At 40.1% G+C, this 22,682-nt stretch overlaps 1 protein-coding gene across 2 annotated transcripts in view; it reads left to right on the top strand.

Moving 5' to 3' along the window:
* ROR1 (receptor tyrosine kinase like orphan receptor 1) overlaps window positions 1-20,920 on the top strand; it is a 409,576-nt gene extending 388,656 nt beyond the window's left edge. Inside the window, exon 9 of one of the 2 annotated variants that reach the window (XM_017962122.3) lies at window positions 17,181-20,920. In XM_017962122.3, coding sequence (XP_017817611.1) covers window positions 17,181-18,608 — 1,428 coding nt within the window. In that variant the 3' untranslated portion in view covers window positions 18,609-20,920. The remainder of the gene's footprint in view (window positions 1-17,180) is intronic. The other variant, XM_017962125.3, reaches the window with a different exon arrangement.
* The last annotated feature ends 1,762 nt before the right edge of the window (window positions 20,921-22,682 follow it).

A 22,682-nucleotide genomic window follows, 5' to 3' on the forward strand; every position in this document is an offset into this window, starting at 1 on the left:
GTCTTTGAATACTGTTTTATGACAACTAACCTTAGCCTTCTCCACTTTGAGCTAAATCAACCCCTTCCCTTTTGCTTTTCATCTACATCTTTCAACGTTTGAGTTGCTCAAGGTCCTGGCAAGGAACCCAGGGTCACTGGCCCTTACCCTAAATGGAGCCCCTGCACTGCATCTTGGAACTAAAACACAACAGAGTCTTTCTTTCAGGAAAGCCAGCACCATAACCCCAGGCCTCTCAGCAAAAAGATTTCATTTAAATAATTTAAGACTCTTGCATCTAAAAGCCTGGTTTTTTTCTAATTATTCCAATTCCATAAGAACATTCATTCATCCATTCAACAAATATTTATCTTCCCTGTGGACTAGTAACCGTATTATTCTTTTGACCCTCATAAAAAGGAGAAGCATCACTTTTAATAAAATTTTAGGAAAAAAAAGTCTTCACACTGAAATTAACTAATCCTCTTATCTAATAAATGGAGTAGCATAATTGGGCTGATACAGAGCCCTCTTTTTTTGTTTGGTTTTTTTTTTTTTTTTTTTTTTGCTTTACTATTTAGATTTTTTTTACTTAAAAAGTCTTGAAAATATTTTTGCTATTATAAAGTAATATTTATTGATAGGATTTGGAATTCCTTACATGCTAAATATTCAGTGTATATATTCTGTATTCAGCAAAACCACTGTTCTCTTGCTGAGTGTGAATTTTTATCATTAAAAAAAAAAAAATCTACAGATCCTGAAGACCGTAGAGTTCACATAGTAGCCCGGAGGATGGGCAGAGGTGGGGATTCAACTCTTTTGACATCCCAGTTTCTAGCTAACTGATTTACATATATTATAGCATTTTATATAATATCACATTTAATCCTTACTACTTAGTGCTACTATAAAAGTAGTGAAAGCAAATGGACAGGGGTTAATATTGCTGCACATTCACCTAGTTGACCTGGCAGTTACTTTTACCTAACTCATGACTTCAAGCTTCTAGTGCAAGAGTAATTGTTCCATGAGACTCTTTCCCTTTCATTTCTGTTGGTAAATGTGGAGAAGTCTTAGAAACACCAGAACTCTGGGTGGGGGAGAGACCTAGATCAGTTTGGCTATAGCAGACAGCAGTTTGGTGCAGTAGCCACCATCCTGGAAAGATGTACTCCTCATTGCCAGGGCAGGAACCCTGGAAGAATCATTTTCATTTTTAGAAATTATCAATTTTGTGGGTTAGCCGTAATCTGCAATTTAATTCTATTTTTAGTGGAGCTTTGTTTTATATCACATGGTGTCCAACAGAGATCCCAGAAAGCTTTGTGGCATAAATAGAAAAAAAGCTAATATATATATATCGATGAATACAAACTGTCAAAAACAATACCAGGAGCTTTTACATCCATTATCACAATTAATCCTCACAGCTATTATATAAGGCAGGTATTATTATTACTATTGTACAACCAGGGTAGTTGAGACACAAACAGACTAAGTAACTTGGCAAGGTCCAAGAGCTAGTTATTAGAGGCAATAAAATGTGAATACAGGATTTTTCACCTTTTCTAAATAGAGCCGGCCCTTGCTCTTGCAGAATCTGTGATAACTTTTTCACAGAACAGATCAAGTGGGGAAGGAGGAGAGAGGGTTAGGAAAGCAACTGAATGTGATCCCATTTGGTCAGTTTGTGCTGCAGAGTAACCACAGGCATTCTCCTGGCTTCTGACAAATCTTTAAGGGGCTTGCATGGCAGTCACTGAATGATGTAGTCCTAGCCCTTCCAGGGACATGTACAATTTGGCTAGAGCAATAATAGTTCCCCATCCTTCATGGTCAAAGAGACAAATGTAAAATATACTGGCATGAGTTTTCCCAGAGACTAGGTGAAGTAAACATTGTTTTCATAGTTTCTGGATCATTTCTGAGGTGTGCCTTGCTAAATCTCCCAGTGTCAAGATTTGTCCAATATGAGGCTTAGAGCTTAGCCTTCAACTGTTCACAAACACTCCTGAACCAGAGAAGTAGAAATGGCTTAAATATTTGAATGGGTTGGGGAGGGGAAAGGAAACAACAAAAACAAATGCCAACTTTTTTTTCTGACCCTTCTAAGGGACTTGGCCCCGATCAAATTTGAGTTATTCAATTGTTTGTTTTGGTTCTTACTGAGTGCCTTTCCTGGAAAAAGCACAAAGGACTTTGTAGACCTTAAAGAAAATTCCTAAATGTAAACAGAAAATCTCTAAAACTGCTTTGCAAGGTCACTGACACATAAATATTACATGTACCTATAAAATCTAAAAGGAAAGGACACACATAAGAAAGAAAGAAAAAAAAGTCCTGAAAACAAACACTCCACCAGAGCACAATCAAAAGAATCTTTGGAGGTGAGGATGAAAAAGGAAATGAAGGATAGAAGCCAGTCTTCCCTAGCCTTATTCTTTTTTCCCCTTGGCCAATTCAAAAGTCAGAGACTCTAGGGTTCTTATTTATCCAAATGAATATGCCCTTCAGGGTTCAGACTCTCTGCTTCCATCTCTCTTCACTTGCTGAGCTGCTAAAATTCTCCTGAGTGTGCTCCTGTGGGAGATTAGAAACCGATACCCTCGAGAGAGGACAATAGGGAGCTGCCGAGAGACCGGCTGACGAGAGAGGTAGGACGGTCCCCAGAGAGGTAGGACGATGCAGTTTGAAGTAAAAGCTTTTGATGAGCCATGAGTTTCCTTCTGATCTTGGGCAAAGGAAGCCAGTGGACCAGAGAGGCACCTTAACGCCGAAGAGTCAGGAAGATGGAGATGCCCTGGATCCCCCGCCAGCTGCTCTGTGACTCTGAGAAGCCATCTAGCCTTTTGCAGTTCAATTTTCTCAGCTGTTCAGAGGAAGAAGTAGACTGAGCTCAAGGAGAAGACTGTTTATTTCCCTGTTATTTTGTTTAGCCAAAGATTTGAAGCCATTCAGTCCTCTAATGAGTACTGTAGTGATGCCTAAACTAAGCAGGATTGTTCTATATTGCATTACAAATTTTACAATCTGAGTGAGATTGCTTTTTCTTCTTTTAGTACTGCAGAAACTGAACCTTCTCAGAGGAGCCTGGAAACTCTAAATTCCCTTCTCTGTTTCTTTTCCTTTGCTTCTCCTTCCCTGGCCCCTACATCCTCTGCCAGGTATGACTCGAAAACAGCATTCTGTAAGCTTGCTTGGGTAAGGGAGAGAAGCTGTGGTATGTGCTACTGTGGGAACAGGGAGGGGGCAGAGTCTCCCCTTCAAGAACAGGATGGGCCCCATTCAGCCCAGGCCTCCTGGCTTCTCACCTACATGGAGATTAGGCAGGCAGAGAGGTTAAAAGATGGAGGAGTCTGGTGGCGGAGTGGTGGGCACAGTTGCTCACACCTGTAACCTCAGCATTTGAGGAGACCAAGGTGGACAGATTGCTTGAGCCCAGGAGTTCAAGACCAGCCTGGGCAACATGGGGAAATCCCATCTCTACAAATGCACACACACACACACACACGCACACACGCACAATTAGCCAGGCGTAATGGTGCACCCCTGTACATGGAGCTACTCGGGAGGCTCAGATGGGAGGATTACTTGAGCCTGGGAAGTTGAGGCTGCAGTGAGCTGAGATCATGCCACTGCACTCCAGCCTAGACAACAGAGTGAGACTCGTGTCAAAAAAAGAAAAAAAAGATGGAGGAGTCTGAGAATAGGGGCGAGGAAGAGTCAAGGCAGGCCAGGGGTGTGAGATGCAGCCAAGCCTGGACAACCCCCATGAGTCAAACTCCTGGAGCTCCTGGCTGATGTAAGGAACATTGCAGGGGAAAGAAAGCAGGACTGGCCCAGCTTTCCAAAGCTGATGGCTGTGTTTTACTTCTCAATTTACCCTCATCTCTTGCCAGCTTCTCTGCTTTTTCACTTCCAGACAATTCATCTCTCCGTTCTCCTTTCCAGCCAAAGTAGTTGCTGAATATATTGAAATTTGATTACATTCTCTGGCCCTGTCCCTTTTGCCAGCAACACGCTTCCATCTAAAAGCCCTGCTGGAGTCTGGCTACCCTTTTTAATTCCCTGTTCTTACCAAATATCACCACACTTCATGCTAAAATATCCTCAATAACTTTTCCACTCACTCCTTAAAGCCATTGTCTCCCAACACTTCTGAGCTCACCATTCTATTAACATGGGCCTCTTGGGAATCACCAGTGATGTTATTTAATCCAGTGACCTTTGCCAAGTCTTCACCCCCTTTAATTTCTCTGGAGCCTTTGATATTCTTAACCACCATCCTGAAATATTTTTTCTTTCTCCTTGGCTTTCCTCATATCTCCTTCCCACACTTCCTTCACTAGTTCTTTAATTCCCTTAATGGGAGCATCCTCGGACATTCTTTTCCTCTCTCATTCTCTTGTGCTGATTTCATCCTCCGGCGTTGCTCTAGCTCCCCCTTGAGTGTAATGATTTCCCAACCTGGAAGGCGCAATTTCAAGTTTAAAATTCTTGCCACCAAAATCCTGCCACCCAAAAGTCCATACTATCAGGGCCTAAGTTACCTTTCCAGCCACGCTTTTCTCTTAGTTTATTTCTGGAAAGTAGTCGGATACACTTCAAAGAGCAAGAGTGTAGAGATAAGGAAATATGATGACAAATCTTGGCTCCGCTGTCAACTGGCCACAAGATCTTGAGCAAATAACTTCTCTGAACCTTTTATTTTCTCATCCATAAATCAAGGATAAGAATAGTACTTAAAGGGATATTTTTTACACTTCGAGATAGAGTGTCTGGCACCTCACAGGTACTTAATAGTTAGAAATTACTATTATTGTTGTTATAACTGATGAGTACAGATCTTTTTTTTAACTTTTATTTTAAGTTCAGGGGTACAAGTGCAGGTTTGTTACCTAGGTAAGCTTGTGTCATGGGGGTTTGTTGTAAGATTATTCATCACCCAGGAATTAAGCCCAGTGCTCATTAGTTATTTTTCCTGATCCTCTCCTCCTCCCAAGCTCCACCCTCTTAAAGGCCCCAGGATGTGTTGTTCCCTTCTGTGTGTCTAAGAGAACAACATTTAGCCCTCACTTAGAAGTGAGAACATGCGGTACTTGGTTTTCTGTTCCTGTGTTACTTTAGTAAGGATAATGGTCTCCAGCTCCATTCATGTCCCTGCAAAGGACATGATCTCATTCTTTTTTGTGTCGATGTAGTATTCCATGGAGTATATTATATGTACCACATTTTCTTTCTCCAGTCTATCATTGATGGGCATTTAGGTTAATTCGATGTCTTTGCTGTTGTGAATAGTGCTGCAGTGAACATACACGTGCATGTGTCCTTATAACAGAATGATTTATATTCCTTTGGGTATATACCCAGGATTTAAATTGCTAGGTCAGATGGTATTTCTGTCTTTAGGTCTTTTATTTCTCCCACAATGGCTGAACTAATTTACACTCCCATCAACAGTATATAAGCATTCCTTTTGCTCTGCAGCCTCGCCAGCATCTGTTGTTTTTTGACCTTTTAATAATGGCCATTCTGACTGGTGTGAGATGGTACCTCATTGTGGTTTTGATTTGCATTTCTCTAATAATCAGTGAGCGTGATCTTTTTTTCATGTTTGTTGGCCACACATATGTCTTCTTTTGAAAAGTGTCTGTTCATGTCCTTTTTATGCAGTTGTTTTTTCTTATAAATTTCTTTAAGTTCCTTAGAAATGCTGGATATTAGACTTTTGTTGGATGCATAGTTTGCAAAATTTTTCTCCCATTCTGTAAGTTGTCTGTTACTCTGTTGATAGTTTCTTTTGCTGTACAGAAATTCTTTAATTAGATCCCATTTGTCAATTTTTGCTCTTGTTGTGATTGCTTTTGGTATCTTCATCATGAAATCCTTGCCTGTGCCTATATCCTGAATGGTATTGCCTACGTTGTCTTCCAGGATTTTTATAATTTCAGGTTTTACTTTTCTTTCTTTCTTTCTTTCTTTCTTTCTTTCTTTCTTTCTTTCTTTCTTTCTTTCTTTTTTTTTTTTTTAAGATGGAGTCTCACTTTGTCACCCAGGCTGAAGTGAAGTGGTGTGATCTCAGCTCACTGCAACCTCCACCTCCTGGATTTAAGCAATTCTCATGCCTCAGCCTCCTGAGTAGCTGGGACTACAGGCATGCACCACCACTCCTGGCTAATTTTTGTCTTTCTTTGCAGAGATGAGGTTTCACCATATTGCCCGGCTGGTCTCAAACTCCTGACCTCAAGTGGTTGACCTGCCTTGGCCTCCCAAAGTGCTGGGATTACAGGCATGAGCCACTAGGGTTTTACATTTAGGTCTTTAATCCATCTTGAATTAATTTTTGTGCATAGTGTAAGGAAAGGGTCCAGTTTCAATCTTCTGCATATAGCTAGCCAGTTATCCCAGCACCATTTATTTTACTAGGGAATCCTTTCCCCATTGCTTGCTTTGTCAAAGATCAGGTGGTTGAGGTGTGCAATCTTATTTCTGAGTTCTCTATTATGTTCCCTTGGCCTATGTGTCTGTTTCTCCACCAGTACCATGCTCTTTTGGTTACTGTAGCCCTGTAGTATAGTTTGAAGTCAGGCAGTATGATGCCTCAAGCTTTGTTCTTTTTTCTTAGGATTGCCTTGGCTATTTGGGCTTTTTGGTTCAAGATCAATTTTAAAATAGTTTTCTCTAGTTCTGTGAAGTATATCAATGATAGTTGAATAGGAATAGCATTTAATCTATAAATTGCTTTGGGCAGTATGGTATTGTATTTTAATGATACTGATTTTTCCTATCTATGAGCACAGAATGTTTTTTCATTTGTTTGTGTCATCTCTGATTTCTTTGAGCAGTGTTTTGACTACAGATCTTTTAATGAAGCAAATGCTGTGCATACATAGGATACTGTGGGTTGGGGAGGAAGCTATAGGATCCAGCAATGCACAGCCTTAACTGGGGTGAGGACACAGGCAAGAGAATCCCAGCAAAGATTATAGAGGTAGCTCTTTCGACAGTTCTTGTATTCCTTGTGTCCATCCTGTTAGCATACATTCTCCTGCCCTAGATAAAATCCATCAGGGTGGAGAAGGTCTGATAGCGAGGGCTAGAAGGCTGCCCAGTACATAACCTCAGCTTAAACCAATGTCTATAGAAACTCTACTTCTGGGAAAAACAAGTCCTATAAATGAATATATTATAAATTGGCATCATAAATAGACTAAAGTACTTCATTATCTCAATAGAATCTTTATAATAATCCTATGAAGTAGGTACTAATTTAAGTCTGATTTTTAGGGTGAGAAAACTGAGGCAGACTCAGAGTTGGCCCAAAGTCACACAATTATTAAGTGACAGAGCCAAAACTTGAACCCAGGTCTGCTCAGGTGCAGAGCCCAGTGCTCTACTCTACTATTTCCCTCTACTGCCTTGATTTTCAGGCTGACTGAAATATATGAGCCCAAGTTATGAGCACGTGATGGCTCAAGCTGACGTTAAAATTACTGGCATCTGTTCTATTTCCCGGCAGAACAGAACCTCTCCCATTGGCATTATAAAGTAACTCCACCACAGAATCAACCCTGCTCACCACCAAACATTCAAGCTAACTATCAGAAAGTTACGTTATAGAGAAAAGAAATGCTTCTGAAGTTAAATCATTTCCAGAGAAGGGTAGCAGAACTCCGAGCAACTGTGGCAAAATATTGGTTGAAACTGCCTCTAGGATTTGATTGCATAAGCCAGAAGGCACTTAATTCAGCTGTAGTCTTTGAAAATGTCCATAACCTCCCAAAACAAAATGGCTGTGGCCTCTAAGCTTTTAAAATGTAATCATTTCCATTTATGAGTAGAGTCAATTGTTTTATAATTCTAGCACTGTTTACCTAAGAACCAGTAAAATGCACAAGAAAGGAAAATAGGTTTTGGAGTCAAGCAGATCCATATCAACAGCCAAGTCCAGATACTAAGAAATCTTACATTTATATACTCTCCAGGGCTCTCAAGCCCAATTCAGGTGAAGGTTGCCACGGACAGGTTTTGTTCATCTATCCCAGTCAACTAGTAGAGACAACTGAGCATCAACAGAGTGAGGTCTAACTCAAAAACCAGAGAGCTCTTACACCTTGAGCATTTCACTTTTGCATCAATGGTCCTCATACTTTTAAAATGTAGAGTCCTTTGAGGATCCGATGGAAACTGCCTCCTCTTCCCAGAAAGCTCTGCAACTTTGGTGTCAGACATACCTGGATTTGAATCTTGGCATCACCACTTAATAGTTGTGCTTCTTTAGGCAAGCTACTTGACCACTGAATGCCTTAACGTCTTTATCCATAAAACGGGGGCAGTCATAATATGAATCTCACAGGATTGTGACGAGGATTAAATGGGTTGATGCATTACGCACTTTATGTCAGAGAGCAGAGAAGGGAGTGTAGTGTGGTCATTAGCAAGGCAGGCTCTGGTGTCTGATTTGACCACCTACCAGCTGTGAGACCACTTAACTGACCTGTTCTTTGGTTTTTCCATCTGTAAAACAGGTATGAGTCATAGTTGCCAATCTCATGGGGTTAGTGTGAGGATGAAAGGAGCTAATATGTCTAAAGTACTTACAGCCTAACGTATAAGCATTCAAAAAATCATAGCCATTATTAGGATCTCAGTGTCTCACACATGGCAGATACTTAATACGTGGTAGGTATTGTTAAATTCAGATTACAGATATCTAGGATAGGAGCTGTGTCTTCTCTATTCATGGTTCTTTCATGGTCCCTCATATAGTAGTCTGTATGTATACTCTTCAGTATATTGTATATACACTATCAGTTGACTGACTGAGGCAACCAGCTGTTAAAATATATCCTAAATGATTGGCTCTAAATTGAAACTAAAGGAAACTGGTGATATGGTCCAAGCTATAGAAAGACTTATATTTCAAAACCTTGACATATAATCTCAGAGAAAACTGTGCTTCCAAAGAGAAAAAGGACCTGGGATAGCTCTCCTATTACCAAAAATACTCCTCTAATTTCAGCAGGGCCAGGGTCTGCTCATCATTCCTCTGATGGGGTATATTAGTCTGTTTTCACACTGCTGATGCAGACATAACTGAGAATGGAAAGAAAAAGAGGTTTAATGGACTTACAGTTCCACATGGCTGGGGAGGCCTCACAATCATGGCGGAAGGCAAGGAGGACCAAGTCACATTTTATGTGGATGGCAGCAGGCAAAGAGAGAGCTTGTTCAGGGAAACTCCCCATTATATAACCATCAGATCTCATGAGACTTGCTCACTATCACAAGAACAGCATGGGAAAGACCTGCCCCCATGATTCAATAACCTCCCTCTGGGTCCCTCCCACAACATATGGGAATTCAAGATGAGATTTGGGTGGGGACACTGCCAAACCATATCATTCGACTCCTGGTCCCTTTCAAATCTCATTTCCTTATATTTCAAAACCAATCATGCCCTCCCAAAAGTCCCCCAAAGTTCTCAACTCATTTCAGCATTAACTCAAAAGTCCACAGTCTGAAGTCTCATCCAAACAAGGCAAGTCCCTTCTGCCTATGAGCCTGTAAAATCAAAAGCAAGTTAGTTACTTCCCAGATACAATGGGGGTACAGGCATTGGGTAAATACAGCCATTCCAAATGGGAGAAATTGGCCAAAACAAAGGGGCTACAGGCCCCATGCAATTCCAAAATCCAGCATGGCAGTCAAATCTCAAAGCTCCAAAATGATCTCCTTTGACTCTATATCTCACATCCAGGTCACTCTGATGCAAGCAGTGCATCAGACACCTCTGCCCCTGTGGCTTTGCAGGGTATAGTCCCCCTCCTGGCTGCTTTCATGGGCTGGTGTTGAGTGTCTGAGACTTTTCCAGGCTCACGGTGCAAGCTGTTGGTGGGTCTACCATTCTGGGGTCTGGAAGACAGTGGCCCTCTTCTCACAGGTCCACTAGGCAGTGCCCCAGTAGGGACTTGGTATGGGGGCTTCGACCCCACATTTCCCTTCTACACTGCCCTAGCAGAGGTTCTCCATGAGGGCCTCACCCCTGCAGCAAACTTCTGCCTGGGCATCCAGGCATTTCCATACATCCTCTGAAATCTAGGTGGAGATTCCCAAACCTCAATTCTTGACTTCTGTGCACCCGCAGGCTCAACACCTCATGGAAGCTTTCAAGCCTTGGGATTTCCACCCTCTGAAGCCACAGCACAAGCTGTACCTTGACCCCTTTTAGTCACAGCTGGAGTGGCTGGGACACAGGGCACTAAGTACCTAGACTGCAAACAGCAGACGGACCCTGGGCCTAGCCCACAAAATGATTTTCTCCTCCTAAACCTCTGGGTGATGGGAGGGGCTGCCGTGAAGACCTCTGACATGCCCTGGAGACATTTACCCCATTGTCTTGGTGATTAACATTTGGCTTCTCATTACCTATGCAAATTTCGGCAGCCAGCTTGAATTTCTCCTCAGAAAATGGGATTTTATTTTCTATGGCATTGTCAGGCTGCAAATATTCCAAGCTTTTGTGCTCTGTTTTCCTTTTAAAACTGAATGCCTTTAACAGCACCCAAATCACCTCTTGAATGCTTTGCTGCTTAGAAATTTCTTCCACCAGGTACCCTAAATCATCTCTCTCAAGTTCAAAGTTCCACAGATTTCTAGGGCAGGGGAAAAATGCCGCCAGTCTCTTTGCTAAAACATAACAAGAGTCACCTTTGCTTCAACAAGTTCCTCATCTCCATCTGAGACCACCTTTGCCTGGATTTCATTGTGCTTATCATTATCAGCAGTTTGGTCAAAGCCATTCAACAAGTCTCCAGGGAGTTCCAAACTTTCCCACATTTTCCTGTCTTCTGCTAAGCCCTCCAAACTGTTCCAACCTCTGCCTGTTACCCAGTTCCAAAGTCACTTCCACATTTTCAGGTGTCTTTTCAGCAGCGCCCCAGTCTACTGGTACCAATTTATTATATTAGTCCATTTTCACACTGCTGATAAAGACACCTGAGACTGGGAAGAAAAAGAGACTTAATGGACTTACAGTTCCACATGGCTGGGGAGGCCTCACAATCATGGCAGAAGGCAAGGGGGACCAAGTCACATCTTACATGGATGGCAGCAGGCAAAGAGAGAGCTTGTGCAGGGAAACTCCCCCTTATAGAACCATCAGATCTCATGAGATTTATTCACTATCACAAGAACAGCATGGGAAAGCTCTGCCCCCATGACTCAATTACCTCCCACCAGGTGCCTCCCACAACATGTGGGAATTCAAAATGAGATGTGACTGGGGACACAGACAAACCATATCATGAGGCAAGCACAAATGCCATGTAAATCTGCTATTCTTCTGTAGACACTTGTATCCAGCTAGAATCAGCTTCAAAAGAATAGCGTAGATTTGAAAAAGGGTAGCAGTCAGTCTTGGGACATTAGAACATGGGTAATGAACTGGCCTTGAGTGAAAGGGACCACAGTGGGAGGTTTGGAGCTGACTTATGAATATGGGTCCTGTTTCAGCACCTACTATTGTTAAAGCCCCCTTTCTGTCCCAGAGAACCACCCTGGGCTTGATTCCCTCCACCCTAATGTAGCTCGGTTTTTTATCTGTGTGTCTACTTCAAGTTGAACTCAAAAGTAGAGCAATCATATGACATTATGTTCAAGGCAAAAAGTGACAGAGCAGGCTTCGTGTTGCATACAAATGTTGGTGGCCATCACAAAATCCTCACCTCATATCCTATGGTAATCACTTCCGTAAAGTAAGCAGGAAATAGGTTAGTAGTAGGCTGCTTCACCAGGAGTCATTTCAAATGTATTGTCACCTAAGGTATAACTTCCAAAGATGGAAAGAGATAAAGCCACTGAGTCAGCCCTCTTAATCCATCTACAGCCACCAAGGTAATTACAGTTTTTAAAAACTCTACTCATAATTCATTGCTTTCATATCTAAAGTTAAGAGATCTAAAAGTTCTCCCACATCCCCACTTAGTAGTCATCACTAAGGTGAAAAAAGCCACCAGTATCAGCCTGGTCTCTTTTATCAGCAGTTTAGAAAGTACTACAATTTTCCCATCTGACTCACATCTAAATGACCCGCATCTAAAATGTTTTTCCTTCATTTTCCTTCTGTAAAGAGCTCATTTAAACTCTAATACTGTTGCTTTTCAAAAATTTCTAAAGAAAGAAGCATCTTGGAACAATGTATTAACTTCTGCATCAACTTTTATTTTATATAATAATTTTATATAATTTTTTAAAGGCAGATGTGTGTTTACTTTGAGAAATAAAAATGTTAACATTGAAACTGAAAGCCTGTTTCAGTTTTAAGGTACTTAATTGCCTTACAGCATATAATAAACCGAGGCCATCTTGTCCTTCAACTAATGGAGGGAGTGATAAAGAGATAGGAGCCCGGGACCCTATTCATTCCAGTTTTCCTTTGTACTTGGTTTACTTTGGCACCATGCCTTATGTGTATTTTACACTTCTTTACATTTTGCACATCCCTGTATGACAAATACTTGTCAAACAAAAACTAAACAGATTTATAACCCCTTAACTTGAAATGAGCCAAAATTGAACTGCCAAAACTTTATGACTTCATTTTCTTTCATAGTTTTCCACTACATTGGTTCAAACAGACAAACCCCACTTGAGGTCAAGCAGAGGTCATTTCACTTTCATTACTAAAATATAATTTACAATATGCCAGACCTAAACAAGTTTAGCCTAAAGGGTTTGTATAATGTAAACCATCTGTTCCTCAACAATACAGCTAATTTCCTGCCATCACCGTACAGTCTACTGACTGCTTCTTTAAGAGTTTTTATGATTTTTTAACTAGTTCAGGATTTATGTAAAATTTGAAAATGAGTCTATAGTTAGGACTCATTTGTACCAGGTAACTTGAGCACCTTAAAAATGCAAATCACTGTGGAAATTGTTCCCCTGAAACCAAGCTAGGAGCATTTTTTTTTCTGGGCACTTCTTTGCTGGCAGCTGCACAGGTGTTCGAAGGGAAGATTTTGTGGACTCTGCCATTTTAGAAGATTTCCATGCCTCTTTGCAAAGCAAACCCCCCAAATTTAGTTTTCAGTAGCTCTAGTAAATGACTCCTTGGAGAAGACTTGGGATTATATGCTATATGGCCCACTGGATATTGGTGAGATAGGACAAGATATACTTCGGGGTAAAATCTACTTTCTTTCATGTGTCTGAACAGGGAGAAAGAACAATTATAATTCCATAGAGTGACCACATACTGAAGGCCAACCTCCTAGCCCTGCAAGGTGGCAGGCCTCAGGCTGAGCCTCCAGAGACATTCGGCTTCAATCTGGGATTGCTGGCCAGCAGGCTTCTCTGGTTTCAAACAGAATGCTGTGGCCCAAAACAGAGAGCCTTGGAGTTGCAAGTGTGGCTGTTTCGGCTCTCCTGAAAATTCTTGATACTTTCTTTAGCCCCTTTCTCCATCTGTAAAATGGCAAAATTAAGCGTTCTTTTTCCAAAGGCAAATATATGAGAACAAATGTGCTTACCTCAGTGGAGGGGAATGCAGCTGGTCTTAGCCACGAAGCCCCAAGGCCATGTGTAGGGCTGGTGCCAAGGTCCTGTCCACCTCTTCCTCTTTTCCCACCTCCAGAAGTTTGACTGGCTTACTTCCTTTTCCCATCTGCTACCATCCACTTTTCTACATGAATTCTTGTTGCCTTCACCTTCATTCACATCTCAGAGGAGCCAGCCACAGGCCACTCAACGTCTCACCTACCCTCAAGCTCCAAAACAAATTCTCTGTCATTTTTAAAGCTTTTTTTTTTTTTTTTTTTTTTTTAACTAACAACTGCAGGAGAACAGAGAAAGATTAACAGGAAGAAATTTAAATACTCTGGAACTACTTAAGGCTTAAATGGATCTAAATTATTTGCATTACTTTACTTCATGGATGACTTTCCTAATAAGGACAATAAGAATGATTTAAAGAGCACTTATTAGGTGGCAATTACGTTCATGCATCGTTGTATTTAATTTCTACTGCAACCGCGCAAGCTAGATAGTACATTATTTCATAGATATGGAAACAGAGGTTCAGAAAAGTTAAGAAATTCACCCAAGGTCAGTGATTAATATTATAGAGCCTATGCCACAGGATCATGGTGTTAAATAAGTTAATATTTGCTAAGTGCTTAGAACAGTAACTGGCACAAAGTAAGTGCTATGTAAGTATTAACTATTATTAATAGAAAGCAGCAGATTCAAGACGCAAACCCAAATTTATAGGAGTCCAAAGCTCACTTGGTTTGAATTATACCATACTGCCTATGGATTTGTTTCAAGCAGTGAAGGAGGAGAGGGTATAGGGTTTCTAACTCCTCATTATACCAGTCTAATATTCCATGAGTTTACTTCCTAATTCCCATTTTCCACAAAGAAGTTTCAGTACTCAGTCCCTTAAACTTCTCTATCTCCAAAAGCCTAGAGATCTTATTTTTGTCAAAAAGTAAGTGATATCTACTGTGCCATTCAGGGGACCTTCACCTAAACTGGATTTATTTACATCATTAGGAAAAGTTCTGATGGAAATCTCCAATCTTAACATCATGCAGGAAAAATTCACTTTGGGTTACTCTTGCCAGCAAAAGTAAAATCTTCCGAGCGCTACAAGACAAAAAAGTAGGGTTGGCTCGACTGGTTACCTTTCTCATTACCCACACCTTGCTCTCTCAAAGGAATTCCACGAGCTCCCACAAGAATACAGACCCTAAAAGCAAAAGGAAAAATGGTGGATGGACTTGTAATTGCAAAAGATATTTCCTAGTTCAGTAAGATGGGAAGATTTCCCTGTTTTTTTAAAAAAATTAATTAATTTTGAGCATTGTTAATATTTTCACCTGGTTGAAAAATTTCAAAGCATAAAAAAGCATGAAGTGAAAAATCTCTTACTTCTGCCCCCTTTTTCTAGTTCCTACTTCCATACCCCCAATAATCACTGCTATCTGTTTCCCAAGTATCCTTTTATAGTTTCTTTATGCTTATACAAAGAAATATATTTCATGTGTTATTTTTCTCCTTCTCTCTTACACAAAAGCAGCACCCAGCATTAACTGTTCTGTTGCTTTTTATTTTTAGCTGAGCAAAGGATTTTGTAGACCTTTCCATACCAGTACATAGGAAACGTCCTCATTCTTTTTTTACAAATGTAGAATATTCTATTTACTAGCTCCACCGTAATTGATTTAATGTGTTCTCTATGGGGACATGGAGGTCATTTGTAATGTTTTGCTGTTACAAACAATACTATATTGAATAGAACTAGATCAATAAGCTTTAATTTGCTGAAAGTTTAAAGCAACACATTACCATTACTTTCTGTACAAGTAAACTTTCTAAAACTCATTTCCAAATATAAACCTCACAAAGTCTGCTTTGATGAACAAATGAGACCAATTTATAATGAGACAGATTATTTGCATAGAATAATTAATGTTCTAAAATCCCCAATCCCAATTTGTCCTTTTAAGTGGGTATTTTGCTGCAAGTTTATTTACACTTACAATTAGGTTAGTGGGCATTTTGCCCTGGAAAATATCAGCCTAGAACAAATCTAATTACCATGAATTCTAAATTAGCAGAGTTTGGATAAGAGAATTTTTTTACCAAATTTTCTAAACTGTTGTTTTAAACTCTGTACAGAGAGCTCTGGATTTCATAGGTATTTCAACATTGTCAGTTTCAATTAGAATTTTCAGGGTAGTATTCTTTTTAAAAAAATAAGGATTTCAAGGATGGGGATTATTTGAAAATCAGTTGTATGTAAAATGCATTGTTTTTATTACTTTCTTTTCTAACAAATTAAATGAAACATCAGACTAAATTTGAGGTATATTTTAAAATAGTAAAAACATATGACATTATAGACATTTACTTGCCAAGATCAAATGTCATGATTCAATACTTATTTTCATTGTGAGCTAGATGCCTTCACCTGTCTGTCTTAAGGTCAATTAATAAAGAACCCACTTGAGAAGCCCTAGGGATATACGTTGGTATGAAGGGCAGTGCTTCCAGTAAGATTTCCCTTGAAATCTGGTTGTGAGGACAAAATATGTGCATAAAAAGAACAGAAACATCAAGTTGATGATAATAACAAAAGGTTAAATAGTACTTATCATGGGCCAGACATAGGTCTGAGTATTTTACAAACATTAACTCATAGGTCTGAGTGCTTTACAAACATTAACTCATTAAAAGTTTGCAATAACATGGTAAGTACAATTATTATCATCCCATTTTATAGATGAAGGAATTGAGGCACGAAGTTAAATGTTGTATCCGGGGTCACACAGCTGGTAAGTAGAGAAGGCAGGATTCCGACTCAGACTGTCTGGCTATGGAGGCCACGTGTGTAACCAGCCACCACACTGCTTTGTGTGTGTGGTGGCATTCACAGTAAAGGCAAAAGATTCTAGCAAAGAAATGACCATAGTGGTCAGGGAAGGTTTTGCAGGAAGTAGGGCCTGAAACAGACTTTTTAGAAAAGAAAGGATTTAATCAATGGAGAGGACCACATTTCAGACCTTCCCATCTCTATTGTGAGTACTTCAGAAGGACAATCTTTTGTTTTGGTTTCTCTTTTAGCACAATAAATATTCTAAGAATGGCAGAACATTGGAGGAACAAAAGTATTACGCAACCATGTAAATGGTTTCGGGGGTGGACATCGAGAAAACCTGTTTAACTAAAGAAGTAGCAAGGGATCATGTCAGGAAAGTGAGTTAGGACCAGATTACAAATGCTCTTGAGTACCAGGCTGTAGCCTCTGCGGTAGTGCTTCTGACACCCTAATCTTCACAGAAACCACTGGGGTCTTGCTGATTCAGTAGGTCTGAGGTGGGCCCAAGAGTCTGCATTTGCAGTAAGTTTGGGTGATGCTGATGCTGACCACAGTTTGAGTGCCAAGACTCTAGACAACAGCAAGAAACCATTTCGGGGCTGGGTTGAGGGAAGGGGATAGGGTAGTGATGGAAAGTTGCCTATGGCACCTCCCCTGAGTTGCAGCCAACAATTTGAAAGATACACAGACCTACAATATTTTATTTAATTTGTTTATAGAACCTTTTTCTATATGCCCCATCCCTCCTTTCGGATGCAAAGCTGTCTTGCCTGAAGAAATATTTTAAACCACCTTTTTCCTCTCTTTCATACAGAGCAAGGCTAAAGAGCTGCCTCTTTCTGCTGTACGCTTTATGGAAGAATTGGGTGAATGTGCCTTTGGAAAAATCTATAAAGGCCATCTCTATCTCCCAGGCATGGACCATGCTCAGCTGGTTGCTATCAAGACCTTGAAAGATTATAACAATCCCCAGCAATGGACAGAATTTCAACAAGAAGCCTCCCTAATGGCAGAACTGCACCACCCCAATATTGTCTGCCTGCTAGGTGCTGTCACTCAGGAACAACCTGTGTGCATGCTTTTTGAGTATATGAATCAGGGGGATCTCCATGAGTTCCTCATCATGCGATCCCCACACTCTGATGTTGGCTGCAGTAGTGATGAAGATGGGACTGTGAAATCCAGCCTGGACCATGGAGATTTTCTGCACATTGCAATTCAGATTGCAGCCGGCATGGAATACCTGTCTAGTCACTTCTTTGTCCACAAGGATCTTGCAGCTCGCAATATTTTAATCGGAGAGCAACTTCATGTAAAAATTTCAGACTTGGGGCTTTCCAGAGAAATTTACTCCGCTGATTACTACAGGGTCCAGAGTAAGTCCTTGCTGCCCATTCGCTGGATGCCGCCTGAAGCCATCATGTATGGCAAATTCTCTTCCGATTCAGATATCTGGTCCTTTGGGGTTGTCCTGTGGGAGATTTTCAGTTTTGGACTCCAGCCATATTATGGATTCAGTAACCAGGAAGTGATTGAGATGGTGAGAAAACGGCAGCTCTTACCGTGCTCTGAAGACTGCCCACCCAGAATGTACAGCCTCATGACAGAGTGCTGGAATGAGATTCCTTCCAGGAGACCAAGATTTAAAGATATTCACGTCCGGCTTCGGTCCTGGGAGGGACTGTCAAGTCACACCAGCTCTACTACTCCTTCGGGGGGAAATGCCACCACACAGACAACCTCCCTCAGTGCCAGCCCAGTGAGTAATCTCAGTAACCCCAGATATCCTAATTACATATTCCCGAGCCAGGGTATTACACCACAGGGCCAGATTGCTGGTTTCATTGGCCCGCCAATACCTCAGAACCAGCGATTCATTCCCATCAATGGATACCCAATACCTCCTGGATATGCAGCGTTTCCAGCTGCCCACTACCAGCCAACAGGTCCTCCCAGAGTGATTCAGCACTGCCCGCCTCCCAAGAGTCGGTCCCCAAGCAGTGCCAGTGGGTCGACTAGCACTGGCCATGTGACTAGCTTGCCCTCATCAGGATCCAATCAGGAAGCAAATATTCCTTTACTACCACACATGTCAATTCCAAATCATCCTGGTGGAATGGGTATCACCGTTTTTGGCAACAAATCTCAAAAACCGTACAAAATTGATGCAAAGCAAGCATCTTTGCTAGGAGATGCCAATATTCATGGACACACCGAATCTATGATTTCTGCAGAACTGTAAAATGCACAACTTTTGTAAATGTGGTATACAGGACAAACTAGACGGCCGTAGAAAAGATTTATATTCAAATGTTTCTATTAAAGTAAGGTTCTCATTTAGCAGACATCGCAACAAGTATCTTCTGTGAAGTTTGACTGTGTCTTACCAAGCAGGACAGACACTAGGCCAGAAAAAAAAAAAAAACATTGTGGGATGTACACTCCATTGGAGTGCATGACATGGCATTGGGATTGGAACATGTGGTTTCAAGTACTGAAAACTGCACACCAGTGAAGAGAAAAAGAACCTTGTGATTAAATATGAAACCAAAAGTCAAATGGTGCTTTGTGTTTTAGCCTTCAGTCACCATGACTGGTCTCTCCCCCAGATGTATATATACCATAGCATTTGTCTACCTGCTGTCTTTTCTTCAGGACAGATGTTCAGGAATTATATTGATTCGGTTTAGACTCTGCACATGTTCTTATGGAAATGATGTTCAGAATCAATGAAGAAACTTCAGGCCAAATTTGAAACCCTGGAGGGAAATGAGCCATAAGACAAGTATAACAAGCCCTGAAGCCTTCTATGTCGTTGGGCTTCTTTGAGAAGGTGTAGAGTGTGCCTTTTTGTGAATCCTCCTCTGATCATGAGGGTCTTTCCCAGATTTTCTCACAGTGTGCTTACACTGCCCTTGGAATAACACAGGGCATCAGACCATAAAAAGGCTAGATGTGGATGCTAGAATTGATTGTTGGTTGATAGTTCACTTTGCTGGATTAGGAATGAGGCGCCAAAGGAAGCACAGCCAGGAAAATGGCCCCACAGCCTAGATCAGTTTCTGTGGGAAAGGAAAAAGGGTTCCCATGGGGACAGCCCCCAAAGGAGTTTTCTGGAACCAGTAACACTGAAAAATAAGTGTGTGGCTACAGATGAGCACACCCACCCCTTGCAACTCCCTGTTTACAAGTTGTCCGAGGCATTGGGGTGCTTATGGTCAATGGACTCTAGGGAAGTAGGAAACTCCATCATGATACCAATGTCTAGTAATTTTTAAGTTTCTCTCCCTTTTTTTCTGTGCTGGTAATGATCACAGATTTGATTCCCGCCCCAAGAATTACAACAATTTATTCATACAGTTAGTTGGAATCCAAAGGCAATTAATTCTATTTTGCAAAATATGATGGTCTTCCTAAAAAACAAGTACTGAGTTCTCATTTCAAAAGTTACCAAGAACTGAATTCTTTAAACTAGCAAACAGAAGCAACATGACCATTTTTGCCTTAGTGGGAGGTTTCAGATGTGCAGCTTGTGGCATTTACCTGCCAACCATCTTTTGCCAAGTTTAGAATTCTTACGCGTTTCAAGTTCTATATAGAAAGTAATTTTACTTTTGATTTTTTTCTTGTTAAAAAAACCCTCCTTTGTTCTAAGAACAGTGTCTCAAAGTCTCATTTTTACTTTAAAGGTATAAGAGACTTGTAAAGAGACTTACAGGATATAAAAGTAATTCCCGGAAATGATATTTGATGAGGAGAATATGAGAGAATTAAAAACACATTGATGTTTTCATTTTTACAAAATACAACTTGCATGAGAAATCAAGAAAATATGTTTACCAAAATGCATTGCAATTTTCCCAAACCTGAGTCTTCAAATAACAAACATGAACTTACAGGTACTGTGAACTCGAAGAATTGGCTATATCCAGATTTCTGGGAGATAAATTAAGACCTATTTTTGTGGCATAAATAAGCTGATTCAGAAGTTACATTTCTTAACTTTAGGTAGAGGAGAATATTTGTATCCTTTTGTTGCTATGCAACTGTTTAATGATGAAGCTTCAAACCACAATTTTGTATATCATATGACAATCAATTGTTTTCCAAGAATATTTATTATTTTAAGTACACAATTTCAGTGAATCTGAGTTTTTCTAGAAGTCCCTTAAAGGGAAATTAGCATTCCATGAGCCAGTAAAATACCTACTCTGGTAAAACATTATTATGGTTAAAAAGTAAATTCAAGTTAGTTTTTTATAAAGAACTATAACATTTATTGTAAACATTTTATAATAACTGAAAACATTAAAGTGAGCAAATGAAATTTCAAAACCACTTGTAATAATGTATTTTATAATCGCACTGTGATACTATATAACACAGTCTCTTTTGTATTAAAATAGTATTTTTTTCACAAACTGAAAAATATCTTTTCCTTTGCCGACAATGTTTTGTAAGATGACTTTGTTTTCAGATCTTTTTCTCTTTTTTTGCACAAAACTATGCTTATGGTTTGTGTCACAGAAGTGAAAATATATCTTTGCATTTTTATATCTGGTCTGTTTTTCTTGTTTCCTTTGTTTTTAACTTGATATAGATTTTCTTCAAATATATAACGGCAATTTTCAGATATCTCACCCTACCATATCTTTCCTTATTTTCACTGCATGCATTTAATCACTGTATTACTTAATGTTTGATTTGTTATTATGGGCATTTCAAATAGACAAACATTGAATTGTAATGACAAAAAGGCTATTTTATATTAAGGATATATGCATTTGTATTTCACACACCAGAGATGATATTAAACACTGATTATTTTATGCTGCTGTTTATTAAAAATGTTTACTATAAAATATTATTTCCTAAATATTGCTGTCATAGAGGTATTTGGGAATTTTAATATTTACATTTTATAGAAAGAGAAATCATAATTCCTCTTTGCTGTTATTTCATTAATTTTTTTTTTCAGTAGGTTTTAAAACAGACTTGGGCATTATTTTGCTAACAACCATAGGTGGAGAGGGGAATCCTAATGATTTCATAACTGAATACTATGCACCTATATATGGCAAGTTTTGAATTTTTAAAATCAAAATAATATATTGAATAGTTACAACCAATGGAATATAAAAAATGTTTGATTTTAAGAATACAGTTGCATCATTTTCTGCCTTGATGCAAATTAAAGTCACGAGATGACACTGATATTTCCCATTCTTTAGTAAAGATTAAAAACCTGAGAGCACCCAACATGAGTGAAGGTGTATTCAGATGGGCATGCTTGGCCTTGGCAGGTGGGCATGTGAATTGGCCCAGCCTTTCTGGTGGTAATTTGGTTAATCTACCAATGCCTTAAAAACGTTAAGGCTGGGTATGGTGGTGCACGTTTGTAGTCCCAGCTTCAGGAGGCTGAGGCGGGAGGATTGCTTGAGCCTAGGAGGTCAAGGCTGCAGTGAGCCATGATCAAGCCACTTAACTCCAGCCCGAGTGACAGAGTGAGACCCTGTCTCAAATAAAATAAAATAAAAATAAAAATAAAAATAAAAATGTTTATATCCTTGAATCTAGAAATTCCACATCTGGGGATTAATCCTAAGGCAATCATTTTCTTTTTATTTATTTATTTATTTAGGCAATCATTTTCTTATCCCACTCCTCCATACAAAAGGCTATTAACCTTCTGGGCTAGAGCCAGCTCATTCTAGCTCTTGAGAGATGAGTGTTAAATATTCTGGACAATTCACCAGCCAGTTGTTAGACTGTTGGTAGCTTGGCCCCGACACGGTGCAATATTTACACCATGGGCATCGGCAATGGCTACAACTCAGAGCTCTGCATTTTTCTGGAAAGCTGGTTTGTCAGCTCACGAGACACTCACCCACCATGCTATTCTGTAGCCACTCACTCATCTGGACATCCCAGTGAAGACAAGGTCCAGTGTGTATGTGAGGTGGACACAGCAGGCTGCGTGCTGCAGATTGTGGAGAAAATGGAGCGAGTGTTGGAGTATGTGTGTTTAGATGTGTGTGGAAAGCCTCTTAGAGGAGACACAGTGCCCAGGACCAGCTGCTGCCTCAGGATGCAAAGGCAGTGGGAATGAATGAGAGAAACTCACTTTTTCTTTTTCTACATATCCTTTTGTAGTCTTTGAATTGTTTCCATGTTCCAATGTTTTAAATGCAAAAGACAGTAAAAAAGAAAAATCTTTTTTCACAATTATGTTCTTCTTGTTGTGAGTTGTTTGTGAATGTGAAAAATGAGACAACATAGCTGTCCGTGTAAAAGGGAAGGCTGAGTAAATCCCGCA

This window comes from Papio anubis, chromosome 1 (assembly GCF_008728515.1).
Source record: "Papio anubis isolate 15944 chromosome 1, Panubis1.0, whole genome shotgun sequence".
NCBI lineage: Eukaryota > Metazoa > Chordata > Mammalia > Primates > Cercopithecidae > Papio > Papio anubis.